Source organism: Zea mays, chromosome 10, assembly GCF_902167145.1.
Source record: "Zea mays cultivar B73 chromosome 10, Zm-B73-REFERENCE-NAM-5.0, whole genome shotgun sequence".
Lineage (NCBI taxonomy): Eukaryota > Viridiplantae > Streptophyta > Magnoliopsida > Poales > Poaceae > Zea > Zea mays.
The window spans coordinates 96,931,490-96,947,806 of record NC_050105.1 but is presented as its reverse complement, the minus strand read 5'-3'; the positions used below and the strand labels follow the sequence as shown (position 1 = coordinate 96,947,806).

At 45.2% G+C, this 16,317-nt stretch overlaps 1 protein-coding gene and 1 long non-coding RNA gene across 2 annotated transcripts; one reads left to right on the top strand and one right to left on the bottom strand.

Moving 5' to 3' along the window:
- Window positions 1–975: 975 nt before the first annotated feature.
- Window positions 976–7,475, bottom strand: LOC103641434 (putative disease resistance RPP13-like protein 3). Its single transcript, XM_020546011.3, has 2 exons — window positions 6,429–7,475; window positions 976–5,815 (listed from the first exon to the last, which is right to left on the bottom strand). Exons 1-2 carry the CDS (start codon window positions 7,274–7,276, stop codon window positions 3,712–3,714), a joined length of 2,952 nt encoding a protein of 983 aa, XP_020401600.1. The 5' UTR covers window positions 7,277–7,475; the 3' UTR covers window positions 976–3,711.
- LOC118473569 (uncharacterized) lies at window positions 5,262–9,044 on the top strand. The gene is made up of 3 exons (XR_004853200.1): window positions 5,262–5,468; window positions 6,443–6,880; window positions 6,980–9,044. It is a non-coding gene; the product is annotated as an uncharacterized lncRNA (long non-coding RNA).
- Window positions 9,045–16,317: the final 7,273 nt, after the last annotated feature.

The following is a 16,317-nucleotide window of genomic DNA, read 5'->3' as shown; positions in this document are numbered from 1 at the left end:
TCGTGAGAACCAGGCCCGTGGTGCCTGTTTGAGGCCATAAAGAGATTTTTCGAGTTTGCAAATATAATCAGGGTGATGGGTATCCTGAAAACCGGGAGGTTGCTTCATATAGACGTCTTCATTAAGAACACCATGTAAGAAGGCATTCTGGATATCAATTTGCCGGAGTGACCACCCATGTGTGACAGCCAAAGAAAGAAGAACCCGAATAGTAGTAGGCTTGACAACCGGACTAAAAGTGTCATCATAATCAAGACCGTACTGTTGCTTAAAACCCTTTGCAACTAGTCGAGCTTTGTAGCGGTCAATAGAGCCATCCGGTTTATACTTGAGTTTGAAAACCCATTTAGAATCAATCACATTAATACCGGAACGAGGAGGAACCAAGTGCCATGTCCGATTTCTGAGGAGAGCTGCAAATTCATCATTCATGGCCTGACGCCATAGTGGATGCTTGAGGGCTTGAATGTGTGAGTGTGGTTCAACAGTAGACACCTGTTCCACTGAATATGACACTGTTCCATCAGTACGAAGTTTAGGCTTACGAATTGCATGTTGCAGACGTGTACCATATGGATGTGGCTTGGGTCCTGCAGGTGATGTAGAAGCCGGGGCAACCTCTGTTGGGGGTGCCATGGAAACAACGCCATGCACAGTGCCATGCAACGGACCTGTGGAAGATGGTGCAAGGACCGGACCTGTGAAGGCTCCACCGTTGTTGGCGACATTTCCTGAGCCAGTACAGGCTGTTGGACGCCAGGCATGGATTCGATGCCAGCTGCCACCATATTGGTGACCACGTCATGGGAGAAGTCTGGAGCAGGTTCCTCAGCAAGTGGCACCTGTCCGGAGTCTTGTGCAGGGTCGACCGGAGGTGGGACAGCACACCGGTCTGCAGCCACAGTGTTAGCAGGAAACAAATTATGCAAATGATTATTGTTCCAAATATCACGGGTACTACCGTGGGATGATTCTGCAACGGGGGATGAAGGAGTAGAAAAAGGAAATAGAGCCTCGTCAAAAACTACGTCCCGGGAAATATAGACTCGACCTGAATCCATATCTAAACATTTATAGCCCTTATGAAGTGAACTATACCCAATGAAGACACATGGTTTAGAACGAAAGGATAATTTGTGGCGATTGTAGGGACGTAAGTGAGGCCAGCAGGCACAACCAAAAATCTTGAGCAAGGAATAATTGGGTGGTGTTTGGAATAAACGTTGTAGAGGCGACAAGTTATCAATGACCCTAGTAGGAAGTCTGTTTATAAGATATGTGGCTGTGGTAAAGGCCTCATCCCAGAATTTGAGGGGCATGGCAGCATGTGCTAAAAGAGCGAGGCCTGTTTCAACAATGTGGCGATGTTTGCGTTCTGCTGACCCATTTTGTTGGTGAGTGTGTGGACAGGATACACGATGTCCAATACCAAGGAAGTGAAGAAACGATTATGAAGTTTTTGATATTCGCCGCCCTAGTCGGACTGAACACACTTAATGTTTTTATTAAGAAGACGCTCGACATGAGCCTGAAATTGTAAGAAAATGAGCTGAGCATCAGTCCTATCATGCATGAGATAAATCCATATGAATTTACTAAATGCACTAATAAAACTAATATAATATTTGTATCCACCAATAGACACTGGTGCAGGACCCCAGACATCAGAATATATGAGTTCAAGAGGTGATGTAGCATGAAAAGTAGAACTATGATATGGTAATTGATGACTTTTGGCTAATTGACATGCATTACAGACAGTAGACAAACTAGTTTCTTCACGGCATGGGAGACGATGGAGACTTAAAATGGACCACACAACTTGGACTGAGGGGTGACCAAACCGAGCATGCCATTGTGAAGGACGCGCCGAGAAGCTCAGATGTGCTTGTTTAACAGACGCAAGATCAGCAGGCTTGATGGGATAGAGGCCGGATTCACATTTTCCTTCCAGAAGAAGATTCTGAGTGGCACGATCCTTGATGAAAAAATGGGAGGGATGAAATTCAAATAAAACATCATTATCACGGGTTAACTTATGAACAGATAAAAGATGTTTAGATATTTGAGGGACATGAAGAACATTATTTAATGCAAGAGGGCGAGTATCAGTGTTAATGGAACAAGAACCAAGATGCTTAATTTGCAAACATGCGCCATTGCCGACTTGCACGGTGTCATTGCCACGATATGGCTCCCTCACGGCGAGACGATCCAACTCACTGGTTATGTGATCAGTTGCTCCGGTGTCACTATACCAGTTAGGATCGACATGATAAGAAGATGTTGCAGCAACTGCAGCTGATGGAGAGTCGTGTTGATAAGATTTGTCCATGCGATGCCAGCATTTGAGGGCCGTGTGACCCAACTTGCCACAAATCTGACAGGGGTCGCGGGTAGTAGGACCAGTACGTCCGGGTCCATGAAAAGAACTCCGGCCACGTGACTTACCACGACCGCGACCACGATGTTGAGAGCCTCCTCGCCCAGCATAGTTGGCCATAGTGCCAACGTTGAGACGCGTATCCGCTTGATGTTGGAGCTGACGAGCTTCATACGACAGAAAATGAGCATAAATATCATCAAAAGTTAGAGCCTCACTCTTAGTAGTCATAGCTGTGACGAATGAGTCGTATTCTGGTCCAAGACCGGCAAGAAGATAGGCCACTTTTTCATCTTCACGGAGAGGTGCAGCAGCAGCCGCCAGATCAGATGCATAGCTCTTTATCTTGCGAAAATAATCAGCAGCAGAGAGATCCCGCTTCTTGATAGTAGCGAGATCCATCCGGATCTGAACAATGCGAGCCGTGAGGCAGAAGAATACATGCTATTGAGGATATCCTAGGCTTCTTTAGAGAAGGACGCAGTTATTATGTCATCGAGAACATCTTCAGTCATTGAAGAAAGGAGTCCGCTCAGGATCTGTTGATCCTGATTGAACCACCGCTCATATACTGGGTTGGGGATGACCCTGGCATTTGCATCGGTAGATGAGGCAATCTGTTGTGCTGGTGCCGGTTTTGGTGAGACGAATGGTGACGACTTGATGAATTGGAATGTGAGGAGCAGAAGATGAATTCGCCATGGTGGAGGAGGACGTGGTGGTGGAGGAATTTGTGGGAGAAGAAGGTATTGTGGACATTAAAACCTTGGCTCTGTTACCATGTTTGGTTAGGAGTAATGCCTTGCTTCTCAGGGCTGTGCTATTCCTTTATATAGGCAATGTACAGGGAGAATTACATGTCTGCATATCTGGCAGGCAGTCTAGCTATCGTAGGAAATAAAGTATGCACGAGATTACAGGAATGCGGTCTAGCTATCTAAGGAAGGAGTGCATGCAGGCATTCCATGTACAGGTAATTTACTTCTATGTTTAACAGGTATTATTTATACACCCGCGATGGACTCACCAAAAGCTAAACGAAACAACAATCAGCGTGTTTGAGTAAAACTAGTTTTGTGCTGGCTGAGTGCCTGGTATGCTCACAGCTTCTATATAGGAGACTGTTCCAAGAAACCAGTCATCAGTATCTTTATCTATGTATCAATGGTGTCAGCGTGTTTGAGTAAAACTAGGCTGCACAAGCTAGAGACGAACCTGATTTATATTCAACAGGCAGGCACGCCTAAAATCAGTTGCATTATTGTCTAATGAACCATGACTAGTTCTCAAATACAGAGATAGGCACCTGATTAATGGTTCGTGTTGCATCAAATATATTGATTGAGTAGTAGAATATTAATTATGGGTTGGTTGGGATGCAGTTTTGCTGCCTGCCTCATCTCAGCCTCGACCTTCTTCACATCGCCGATATAGGCGCCCTTACTGTCGACAACTGCATCGATTTTGTGTAGCGAAGGGAGGCACTCCCAGCCGAGGCTGTCACAGATGCTTCCATTTCTACTCTTACACAAGGCTCTAACAGGGACATAGAACCACAGGTCTATGAGGTCTGGCATGATGATAGAGGAGGTCATAGGTGCTGCTACACTTGTTCTGCAGAAACCAAGGGCCACAACGTCCTCATCTCCTTTCCAGATGTTGAACGAAACACTAGTCGAGTCCTCGCTGGGCACCAACTGGAGCATCCAGCCATACAGCCTGAGGGATCTCAACTTGAGGAAGAAGCCATCAGCGACAACGACATCAACTACCGAAGCCTTGCATGAGCTCTTCAGCCAATCAGCCGCCGTTAGTGTGAGGTAGGTGAGCCCTGGCAACCCACCCAAGGCTCTCAGACTTGCCTCGTCTAGATGACCCACAGACAATTCCAGTCGTGAGAGGTTGGGGAGGCTCGCGGGATTGATGGACGATGGTACATGATGGAACCTGAGGTCAACGAAGACCAAGATCCGGAGACACCGCGGAAGGGCCGCCGTGTCCCAGCTGTACTGTGCGACTTGTTGCTTCGTGTAATCACTGCTCACTAGTAGGGTCTGCAGCTTGTGCAGACTTCCTAGGGCCTGCACTAGACCAGACTCCATGCTCAGATCGTCAAACTCATCTCTGAACCTCATCAAATCGAGCACCCTAATTTCTCCCTGGTGGGTGCCCAAATCCTGCATAAACTGTTGTTGGTTGTACTCGTCACCTTCGCTAGGAGGATGTATATGCAACTCTTCCAGTGACGTCACCTTCCCGAGGAAACCATTGGGCACTATCGTGCATGCATCACCGTATAGGTACTTCAGCTGCGTTAGTAGGCAAACGGTCCGTGGAAGTCGTGATATTCCGGTGCCTAGTAAATCCAGTGCTTGCAGAAGCTTGAGGGATCCTATTTCGTCTGGGAGCTTGTCTACGAGAGTACCACGTAGCCCAAGGTATCTGAGATGAAGCAGTTTTCCAAGATGACCAATGTCCATAGATGGTGGTGTGCAGCATTGCTCTAAAGCTAGCACACGCAATAGCAGCGTAGAGCTCGAGTGCATGACCCAACCATCCATATCACACCCACAAGCAACCAGTGACCTTAGATGTGTCATGCTGCCCTCCACAGGATTGTCCTCTGTCATTCTTCTATTTTGGTGAGCTAGCCGACGCACCACGTTTCGTGACGATGACGACGTTGTGCCTCTTCTACCATCATCATATGAGACAGTGACAAAATTTTCTTTGTTTGATATGTCACGGATGAGATCAAGCACCATGTCATGAACGCGACAACCAATTATGATGCCAAACCCTTCGTCGAACTCCATCGCCTCGATCATGCTTCTATTTATGAGCTCATGGAAGTATTCCTCTCCCTGCTCAAACAAGCTGCTGCTTCCTGCATTCTTCTCGATGAAACCTTCAGCTACCCACTTCCATATCAATCTATGCTTCTCGATCTCATAATCTTCTGGATACACACTTAGGTACAATAAGCAAGTTTTTAGATACGAAGGTAGGTCATAATAGCTCAGAGACAGTATCCACACGGTGTCGTCTACTTGTTCGTTGGTATCTTTACCGCGATAGAAACCAGGTGAGTTGCACACCTCCAACCAATATTCTCTCGATTTACCCACTAGCAAGCTTGCCATTGTGATGATAGCTAATGGTACACCACCACATTTGTCCAAAATCCTTTGAGATGCCTCTTCAGGATGATTAGCCGGGCATTTGTCCTCACCCCAAAACAGCCTCATATAAAATAGCTTCTTTGAGCTGTCATGAGAGAGCGGATGTAGCTCGTAAACCTCCTCACTGGAAGCTACTTGTCGGTTGCGAGTGGTTGTGATTACTCTGCTCTGCTTATTCTTTTGATCAAAAGCTAATTTTATTGTATCCCAAGATTTTGTATCCCAAACGTCGTCGATAACGATCAAGTACCTACCATGCGTAAAGACAACACTCAAATTAAATAATAGAACATGATATATTAACTCTAGCACATGGAGTATTAAAACATTATTTAAAATAATACTTTAGGGGCCGTCTGGACCCGTTCATTTTAGAAGAATAAGAATTAATCTACTTAGTATAGTAGACTATTGAGCATGGAAATTGATATTTTACCACTTTGCAAAGTTTAGATATAAGTTTATCTCAAATGTATATGGTCTAGGATGGAAATTGATTTCATGTAACACTATGCTATATTTCTACTATATAACTTATAGCATGTTTTCTTTGGCTCGCTACCCTACAGTAGAAATAAAGAACATAAATATCTCTCATATGTACAACGGTAGTATATAAATATACTCTGGATAAAATCACATTAGCTTAACTGATTTGTGCTTAAATTATAATTATTAGAATGAAATTTAATACAAAGGATACAAAGGCGACACCTTTTTTCTATTGTAACCATAAAAAATGTGCTAACGCTCTCAATGCATATATATATATATATATAGTTTGGGGTTAATATATTTATTAGCACCGGCCGGTTGAAGTGGGAAGTTTATGAACATATTTGCTGTACTTTATATGTGTATACCTCTTGTCTTGTAGAAATCTTCGTAGTTCGCCAGCCAACAGCTGTAGGTCCTTCACTTCACGAATGGCATTGTATTTTTGTTCGTCGAGATGGAAGAAGATGCTGGTAAAGACTTGCACCAGGTCAGGTTTTCGGCCAACCGAAACAAATGCTCCATGATCATATCGCGGTTTGAGCTCATCGTAGACGGCCTTGGCTAGAGTGGTCTTTCCAAGGCCACCAGCTCCGACCACAGAAACTATCTTCATCTTGTCACCGTCGCTGGCAGAGACATCGACGTCGTCCTCAGGGCAGCGGGATGACGACAGCGGCAGAAGCATGGCCATGAGCTCAGCCTTGGTCTTGTCGATGCCGACGAGCTGTGCCGCTTCCCTGTGCATGTACACGAGGCGAGGATCCAGCGTCCTCACCGGCGCTGGCGCTGCCACCGGAACGGCGTACCTGTCGCGGCGGTCAGCCACTTCCTGGAGCCGTCCCTTCATCTTCTGAATGGCGCCAGCAATGGCGTGGCGCTCCTTGCTCTTTCTGAACAGCTTCTCCATCTTCTTCAGGAGACGACGACCTTTGCCCAGGCCATCAGCCGGGGCGCCGTCGACGAGGAAGGTGTCGAGGATGTCCTCCATGTCGTACGACGCTTCCCTGACCTCACGAGCCCAGAGCCGAACCTGTGGATCAAGCTGCTCCGGCGGCACCTCCGACACGGTGCGGAGAGCCGCGTGCGCGCTCTCGAGCTCATTTTTCAGAGATTCGATTTGCTCTAGCAGGCCCGCCTGTAGCTTGTACTCTGCCTGGAGCAGCTCGCCGAGCTTGCGGATGATGCTGCCCACGGCGCCGGCCACAAGATCCATGGCGACGAAGCCGCGGAGCTAGCCCTACAGTAGCAGCCTTGATCTCGAGATGAATTATTAGCTAGCTGCTGGAGTGCTGGGCGGAGGACGGCGTCAGCGAACCGGGATGTGGCAAGGGACGGGGGGAGGGCGGCGGCCGTGGAAGCTGGGCGACCTGCTCGAGAGCCGACACTGGGAGTGTGTTATATTACCACTGAGTGCTGCCGTAGTATTTCCTCCGTTTCGTTTTACGTAGCGGACGAATCGATGCCATCCACCGCTCTCTCTTTCCAGCCGTCCATAAAGCCAGGAAAGCGCCAAACGCACTCGGGCGTGAGGACGGATGCTTTGAAGTTTTAAGACTGTTTCTAGTAGCGTCTTCTAATAAAAAAAAATATTCCTCGTTGGCATCAAAAAATTCGTCTCCTATATCCTTCTTGTCTTCAAGAATATCCTCTAAAATTCATTCTATATATCTCATCCTCTCTAATATACCAACTTAATTAACAAAATATATTATTTTACTAAACAACAACTACTAACTAAACAGAGGTTTAGCTTCGATATGTCAGCATCAACTACCCGGCACCATAAACGCTAAACTGTAAATAGTTGGGTCATCTTTTGTTTAGCGTGTAATCGAGACGTTTAAATGGATTGGATTATACCGGATTAAACAACGTTAACCGTCTAAACGGTTAGTTACTGAGTAGCATTTAAACGGTGTTCAAAATGTCTAAACAACCGTTTAGGATACCAGTCATGAATTAGCAATTAGTAAAAAAAATATATAACACAAACCATGAACCATCGTTTTCAATTGACAGCGATAGCAGGTTCTAGACACTGGCTCAGGGCTTCGTCAAACACTAATCGCGCGTCGTGCTCAAAGGCTCCAGCAGGTGGCCCAGATGTAACACCCAAAGTTCTTAATTTGAAGATTAAATAAAAAGATCACCAATAATTTATTTAAATTGGAGTGCTTTCTATGTGGATTACACATTTATATTATTTTTCTAAACTAAATATTTGGGTAAATATAAAATTATGTTTGTGCACCGCATGTTTTGGAGCATTGTTTTTTATTGTTGGAATTCAAATTTGAATTTAAATTATTTGGCTGGAATTTGGATTTGAATCTGAAAATGAAAATGAAAAGGAAGAGGGGCTGCTCGAGAAGAAGTTGGCCGCTGCTTCACCCGCACGCGCCGCTGCGGCAGGATTGCTAGCGCGGATGCGACAGAGCCATGCCGAGCGCGCCGGGCAGCGAGACTTCGGCGGGCGGGCGTTGGTTGGAGATGTGCTGCAGGCGCTGCTCGAGGAAGAAGACGGCGGCGGTCGACCGTGATCTGGTACGAGCAGGAGATCCCTTCGAGCAAGCAGCGGCGTTTTCTTCGATTTGGGGGAAAAAAAAGAAACTAGTCCCACATGTCAGGACCTGGGTCCCCTCTGTCAGATATCTAACGGACGGAATGGGTCCATATGGCTGATTTCTGAGCACAACACAACGGTGGAAGGGAAAATCTAAGGAGAGAATTGAGGTAGGGGTAGAACTAAGCAAAATGTACAGACTAGTGGGAGAGGAGTGTAAAAAACCCTTGAGAAATATGGCACTGTTCTTCTCGGGTGGTGACATGAAGGACCTGAAGCTTCGGGTGACTGGGGGATCTAGAAAGAGCAGACGAACCCGGATGGAGCCTGCATTCCTAACCTGTGCAGCTGAGCAAGGGAGACGATTGAAAGAAGAAAGAAAGAAAATATTGTGCTATGTGGCTTGCTTTTTTTCAAAGCTGTCATGTTATGTTCTGATTATAGTCTCTGCTGTTCAAATGTTGTACCAGTAAAATTGTAGGGTGTAAAATGTTCTTGTAAAGTAATTCAATTACAAGTTGCATGTGTTATGTTCTTGTGTCATTTGAGTTCTGTTGTGAAGGTATATATTGGGTTCAAGAAGTGCCTAATGCTCATGTTCATTTGATAGACCGAATGTTATAGCGAAGAAATTGGGACTAACCAAACTGGATCCATTTTCTAAAATGGTTATTGGCGACTATGGTAAAATTCTGTTTCCAATCGACTATGCTGTTAAAATAATGGTGGCAATATTCTAGTAACAAGTATGGGTCTGTGATGAACTTATCATGTTATCTCTTGAGTTATGCTGACCGTCACGTTTTGGCGAGCGGGGATAAGGCGAACGGGAGGTCGCTGTGGTGGACGACGCCAGATGCAGGCCCTTGAGCGACCACGACAGTACGACACGATGCGACATGTTCAACAGCATTTGTGGCACTGGGACGACGAGACGGTCTAGCTATAGCGTGGACGGTCGCGAATAGATTCAATCAGGTGCAATAAATTCTTTTTCCGCGTGAGTTTATCCCACTAAATTCGTAGTTGCTGTTGGGAGACGATTAGAAATGAGTTCAGACATTTCCTATATATATTAGGGGGTACGACCGATTGCAATCACTAACAATCGATCAAACAATAAATATATCTTTCGTTCTTTATATTTTGTCCTAGGAGTAGACAATAACATAGTTTTCTTTCTCTAATCTTCACATCTCTCCGGCTCTACGTGGTTTAGAAACATCTTTGGTGGTCTGCCGATCCTAAGACAAACCATATGATCTCTCCTCCCCGACGGGGTCCCTCTCGGGAGCGAGATCCAGATGTTGTTGGTGAATTCTGTCGCCTCTGCGCACGCACGGACCGTCCGGCTCGTCTGCAGAAACCCTAGCTGATGCGCTATGTCGCAGACCGTCTACGCTGCCGAAGAGAACACCGCCACCTGTGCACATCCCAGTGATTGGCGTCTAGATCGGCGCCAACACACTTTTTGGTGACTCCGCTGGAGAAATCGCATGAAGATCTATCAGATCGGTCCTCAATGACCAGTTCAAAAGATAGCCCTAATGTCTCTCCCAGCAACATAATTGAGCCGACTGTGAAAACTATGTCGGTTGATGATCAATAGGAGTTTGAAGAACACAAGGAGCAGCTGATCAAGGAAGCACATGCGAAAATTCCTGGCCAACTTCAAAGTGCATTGGAATCACAAGGTCGTTCGGCAGCGGGTGACTGATCTGGCTTCGTCCGACCTTCTATAGCTACCCCAAGGTAAGCGAGGCAAATGAAATTCTATCTTTTAGAGCTTACACAAATGAGCAGTGAGACCAAATGCAATAGATTATAGGGGTATGCAAAATGATTACAAGAGGCTAGCACACGCATTTGACAAACCTGATGTCGCAAATTTTCCTTCACATGAGGTTGGAACCGGGGAAAACACATGCGATTCATCAGCTACAGATTGGCATGACTAATCACAGCCCCATTATGGGATACCGATAGACACGTATCCTGGACAACTACAGCCTCCTACGCAAATCGGGGGTAAACCCACCAATCTGCTGTAACACCCAAAATCTTATTTTGGAAGTTTAGTAAGATTTTTCAAAGGTTATGAGTTAGAAAAATATTTTTTTCATAGAATTGTCTTAACCTTTGAAACTACTCTTTCTAAAATAATGTTTTCTAATAAAAAAGGGGTAAATAAAGAAAGGATCTCAATAATAACTTTGTTACTTTGACAATCATATATTTCTAAATTTTTGTTTTATGGATTTTATAAACTAAAACTATCTTTCTTAAAATATTGTACATTTAAAAGTATTGGCATAAATAAATGGGATGATAAAGGATATTTTTAAAGAAATATATATTCATCATGCTTGGTCATTATTTTATTATGCATTCAAATTTAAAATTTGAACCCTGAATCAAATCTAAATTTGAAACAAATTTAGAAAAAGAATTAACAAAAAAGAAAAAAAAAGAAAGAAAGACCACTCGGGTCAAATGTCCTGACCATGGCCCAACACCACCCCATTTAGCCCATTTCTTCTTTAGGCCGCACACCCTGGCTCGGTGCCGGGCGGGGCCCACGCCTCAGCCCCACGCACTGCGTGCCAGCTCGCTCCCACCCGTGCCTGTGTTCCCTTGCCATCGCTACCAAGTGGGGTCAGGTCACCAGGGTTCTTCTCCACGCCGTTGACTATTGGACCCACTCGGGCAGACTCACCGTGCAAATGCCTCGCCTAACCACCTCTTGTGTGCGGGCCCTTGATGTCAGAACTCCCTTCAACCTCCTTCACCAAACCCTAGCCATTCTCGAACCTATGATCTCGTAGCGGTGTGTAGAATATTTCTACACAGTTTGTTCTCATGTTTGGTGTAATGTTATTTTTATGTAGTCCTTGTCTATTTGTATGTATTGCTACGAGTAGTAGTGAGGTCACGAGAAACCCGAAAACCAACTTGGTAAAGTACCTGGAATCTCCAGTCACATGCAAGTTGTGCCCTTGATCACTCTTCTTTATCTAATAATGATCTTGTTAATCACTGCGACATGGTCAGATTAATTTGATGAGACCTAATAGGTTACCCTAGTTTTGTTTACCCCACACCTTGCAAACAAATGAACTATTGGGTAGACTTGCTATTGCTCTACCTGGTTTTGGGATTAATATTGTAGCTGAATTATGATCATGTTCCATTATTATTGTGGTTTAATTATTGTTCATGATAAGACTATTGTATTAATTGGAACATGGAGCTTAACTTGAGATAACAATGCTATCACAAGGGTGGAATGGGATGCCCTTGGCCAAGTAATTAGGAAAGCTAATGAGAGATTACCTTACTCGAAAGGGGCAAGCGGGGAGTTCATTTGACCCGAGTGGTCCGTGCTTAACCTCTCCCCTGCGCAGGCCAGAGTTCGCCACCGTCACGATTCCTCGTCGTCCGGCCCACCGAAGTCCCCCCCCCCCCCCCCCCCCGCACTGTGCCAAGCTGCCCTGAACGCCGCCTCTGGGTAAGGAACCTCCCCCACCCTTCTTCTGCACTAATTTCGTCTCACCATGAGGAATTTGGGCTCGCCAGAGCCATTCCTCGTTGGGCCGCTGTGCCTTCACGACGTTCAGCTGGTACAACCCCTCCCCCTGCCCAAACCTAAGCGTAGAGCACTCCTACCCCCTCATCGAAGCTCATGTCGGCCTCGATGCATCGGATTGTCCCCCATCACGGTGGGTATTGCTCGTCGGGGTGTTCTCCAGTCCGCCCAAGGTCCTCCTCCGCCGTATGCCCGCCTCGGTCCCGTCTTCGTGACCTAGGTTTCACCATAGTGTTCGCAAGGCTCTCCCCAATCTCCCCGGCTGTGATGTCCGTGGCGAGAAGGCTCTGGCGATCTCTGGAATAAGGAAGAAGAATAGAAGGGAGGCAGCGCGAGGAAGCAGAAGCGGGAAGAAGACAGGAGAGAAGCAGAGGTAGGCGGTAGAAATGTTTCTGTATTTTTCTTTTCTGCCCTTTCTTCTAGTTTCAGTTCAGTATTTATACAGCCTAATCTTGGGCCAATCACTAGTTACAAGGCCGTATATGGCCCAACAACAAATCAAATCACCACACTTATCTTCTGTTAATCTCCAATCCTGTCACGCACCCTGGGTCATGACATTTTCCCCCCCTCGAGCAGCATCTGGACTCCAGATGATGGCATCAGGAAATCGATCTTTCAGCACTGTATAGTCTTCCCAAGATGACATCTCTGCTGGAAGACCGACCCATTTGATAAGTACTTGAACCACAGCGGCTGCGCCCTTTTGCACCAACCGACGATCCAGAATGACTTCAGGTTCAGGTGACACTCCTTCAGCAAAAGCAGCAGATGGCAATTGGGAGTACACTGGGGTATTGTTGGGAACATGAGTCTTCAGCTGTGATACATGGAAAACAGGATGAACAGCTGCTGATTCAGGCATATTGAGTTTGTAAGCAGCGGAACCAATGCGAGATAAAATCTGAAATGGTCCAAAGTATTTAAAGGACAGCTTGGCACAAGGTCTATGAGCAACAGAGGACTGAGCAAATGGTTGCAGCTTGACATAGACCATGTCTCCTTCTTGGTACTGCCGGAATGATCTGTTCTGGTCAGCATAATATTTCATCTTATTTTGTGCTGCCGCCAAATGTGCCTTGATCATCTCCAAGTAATGATGTCTATTCTGAAAAGTAATAGAAGCATCATTCTCCCTTTCCCCCATCTCGAATGGCATCATGCCCACATTAGGATCAACACCGTATAATGCTTTAAATGGGGAGCATTTCAGAGAAGTGTGGTAACTACTGTTATACCACAATTCAGCTGAATCCAACCACTTTGCCCACTGAGAAGGGGTGTCATGAACTGCACAGCGGAGAAACATTTCCAAACACTGATTAACGCGTTCCGTTTGTCCATCAGTTTGGGGGTGGTAGGCAGAGCTTAGATGAAGTTGGGTGCCAGTCAACTTGAACAATTCTTGCCAAAACAAACTTGTAAAAATTTTGTCTCGATCGGAAACTATGGACTTTGGCAACCCATGTAACTTGACCACATTTGAAAAGAATGTGTGAGCTATGCTGTGGGCCGTGTAGGGATGCTTGATAGGGATGAAATGAGCATACTTGGTAATTCTGTCCACCACCACCATAATGACAGAATAACCACTAGATTTGGGCAACCCCTCTATGAAATCCATAGAAATGTCCTGCCAGCAGTTTTGAGGAATAGGAAGAGGCTGTAATAATCCTGGGTACTTACAGTGCTCATGTTTAGCTCTTTGGCAGACTTGGCATTGTTTGACAAATGTTTCCACGTCGTTTTTTATGCCTTGCCAGTAAAACAACCTCTTGATTCTCTGATAAGTTGCTTGTATCCCAGAATGACCTCCCACAGCTGATGAGTGGAAAGCAGCAATCAACTTAGTCTGTAAGCCCACATTCTGTCCCACCATCAATTGATGATTCTTATAGATTAGCCCATCCTTAAGTCTGAAACCCTGAGAATTTGGGCTTTGCACTGCCAGCTCTCTCAACAGATTCTGAGACTGAACATCCAACTCATAGGACTTCACTATCTCTTGAATCCAGACTGGAGTGCCTACAGATATGGCAGTTAATTCCATGTTTGGAGCCACCCTGGATAAAGCATCAGCAACCTTATTTTCAGCTCCCTTTTTGTATTGAATCTTGAATTGCAGTCCAGCTAGCTTAGCCATTGCCTTCTTTTGCAGCTCAGTTGCTAGAGTTTGATCTTGCAAATGAGTTAAGCTCTTGTGGTCAGTCTTAATAATGAAGAGCCCCCTTTGTAAGTAGCACCTCCACTTGTCCACTGCCATCAATATAGCTAAAAACTCCTTCTCATATATAGAAAGTTTACTATTCTGGACTCCCAATGCCTTGCTGTAATAAGCTATAGGGTGTCCTTTCTGAGACAGCACAGCTCCAACTCCCTTATCACAGGCATCAGTTTCCACCACAAATGTTTCTGCAAAATTGGGAAGAGCTAATACCGGTGTAGTAGCCATAGCAGCCTTCAATGCCTCAAAAGCCTCTTGAGCAGCAGGTGGCCAAACAAACTGTTTTTGCTGCAGAACCATTGTAAGTGGTTTTGCCAATATCCCATAATGTTGCACAAATTTCCTGTAATAGCCTGTGAGTCCCAAAAAACCCCTAAGATCTGTGTGAGATGTAGGGATTGGCCATTTCTGCATCACTGCTGTTTTGGAGGGATCAGTGGAAACACCATTCTCAGAAATTACATGCCCCAGGTATTCAATGTGCTTCACTGCAAAAGAGCATTTACTCCTCTTGGCATACAACTGATGCTTCTGCAACACACTAAAAACTTCCTGTAAATGATTAACATGTTGCTCCAAGCTAGAACTATACACCAAAATATCATCCATGAAAATGAGGACAAACTTTCTCATGCAATGCTGAAAAATGGCATTCATCAAACATTGGAACGTAGCTGGAGCATTAGTGAGCCCAAAAGGCATGACTCGAAATTGAAAATGCCCATGATGAGTTTTGAATGCTGTCTTCTCCTCATCACCTGCAGCCATTCTAATCTGATGAAATCCAGAGGCCATGTCTAGTTTAGAAAAACAGGTAGCTCCAGCCAACTCATCAAGAAACTCATCAATAATTGGCATTGGAAATTTGTTTTTAACTGTAATGTCATTCAGTTTCCTATAGTCCACACAAAATCTCCAGCTACCATCCTTTTTCTTTACCAGAAGTACAGGGGAAGCAAACGGACTCACACTTCTAGTAATCAGGCCAGTTTGCAACATCTCTTTAACTTGCCTTTCGATCTCATCCTTTTGCAATGGAGAATATCTATAAGGTCTGCAATTCACTGGAGCTGACCCTGGAAGTAGAGAAATAGCATGATCATAATCTCTGTAGGGTGGAAGAGAGTTTGGTACTTTAAACACCCCTGAGAATTGTTCCAATAGATCTTCAACCACAGGAGGAACTGTCTCAGCATTTTTTTTCTCTTCCACCTCCACCTTTTGTAATAAGGCCATGGCCCATATATCATTTCTTTTAGTCCAACCTTGAATCTGGTCTCCAGAAACTTCCAATATCTCCTTGTTTCTTTTGTCTTTCTCTCCTTGCAACCTAATTATACTTCCTTCATAATAGAATTCCACCCACTTCTGGTCCCATGCACACAACATAGGGCTGTACTGCTCTAGCCAGTCCATTCCCAACACCATATCATAAGCAGCTACTGGAATAACAAAAGCATCAGCATGGAAAGTTCTGCCACAACTCCACCACTCAAGTTGTATTGCCTTCTGGGTGCAACGCAAAACTTGTCCATTAGCCACCTTAACATCCACTGGTTCAATTTGTTGTAGCTCACAATGTAGTCTGGCTAAAGTCATATTACTGACAAATGTATTGGAACTCCCCGAATCCAGCAACTGCAGTATCACTTGGTTGTTGATTAGTGCTCTGAGCTTAATGCACTTAGAATTATCTGTTCCTCTCATAGCATTGAGAGATAGAGTCACCTCATCCCCATCTTGGTGAATACCAGTTTCCAAATAGTCCAACACTTCATCATCCAGAATTGGACCCCCATCACCCCCTTCCTCTATGGCAATAACATTCAGCTGTGGTTGGACTGCAGTTTTACACTTGTGGCCTGGCACAAACTTTTCACC

Coding starts and splice junctions, on each gene's coding strand:
- LOC103641434 (XM_020546011.3), bottom strand. CDS start 7,276: ATGGATCTTGTGGCCGGCGCCGTGGGCAGCATCATCCGCAAGCTCGGC. Junction 5,816..6,428: donor AGATTTCTACAAGACAAGAG/GTATACACATAT, acceptor TACGCATGGTAG/GTACTTGATCGTTATCGACG.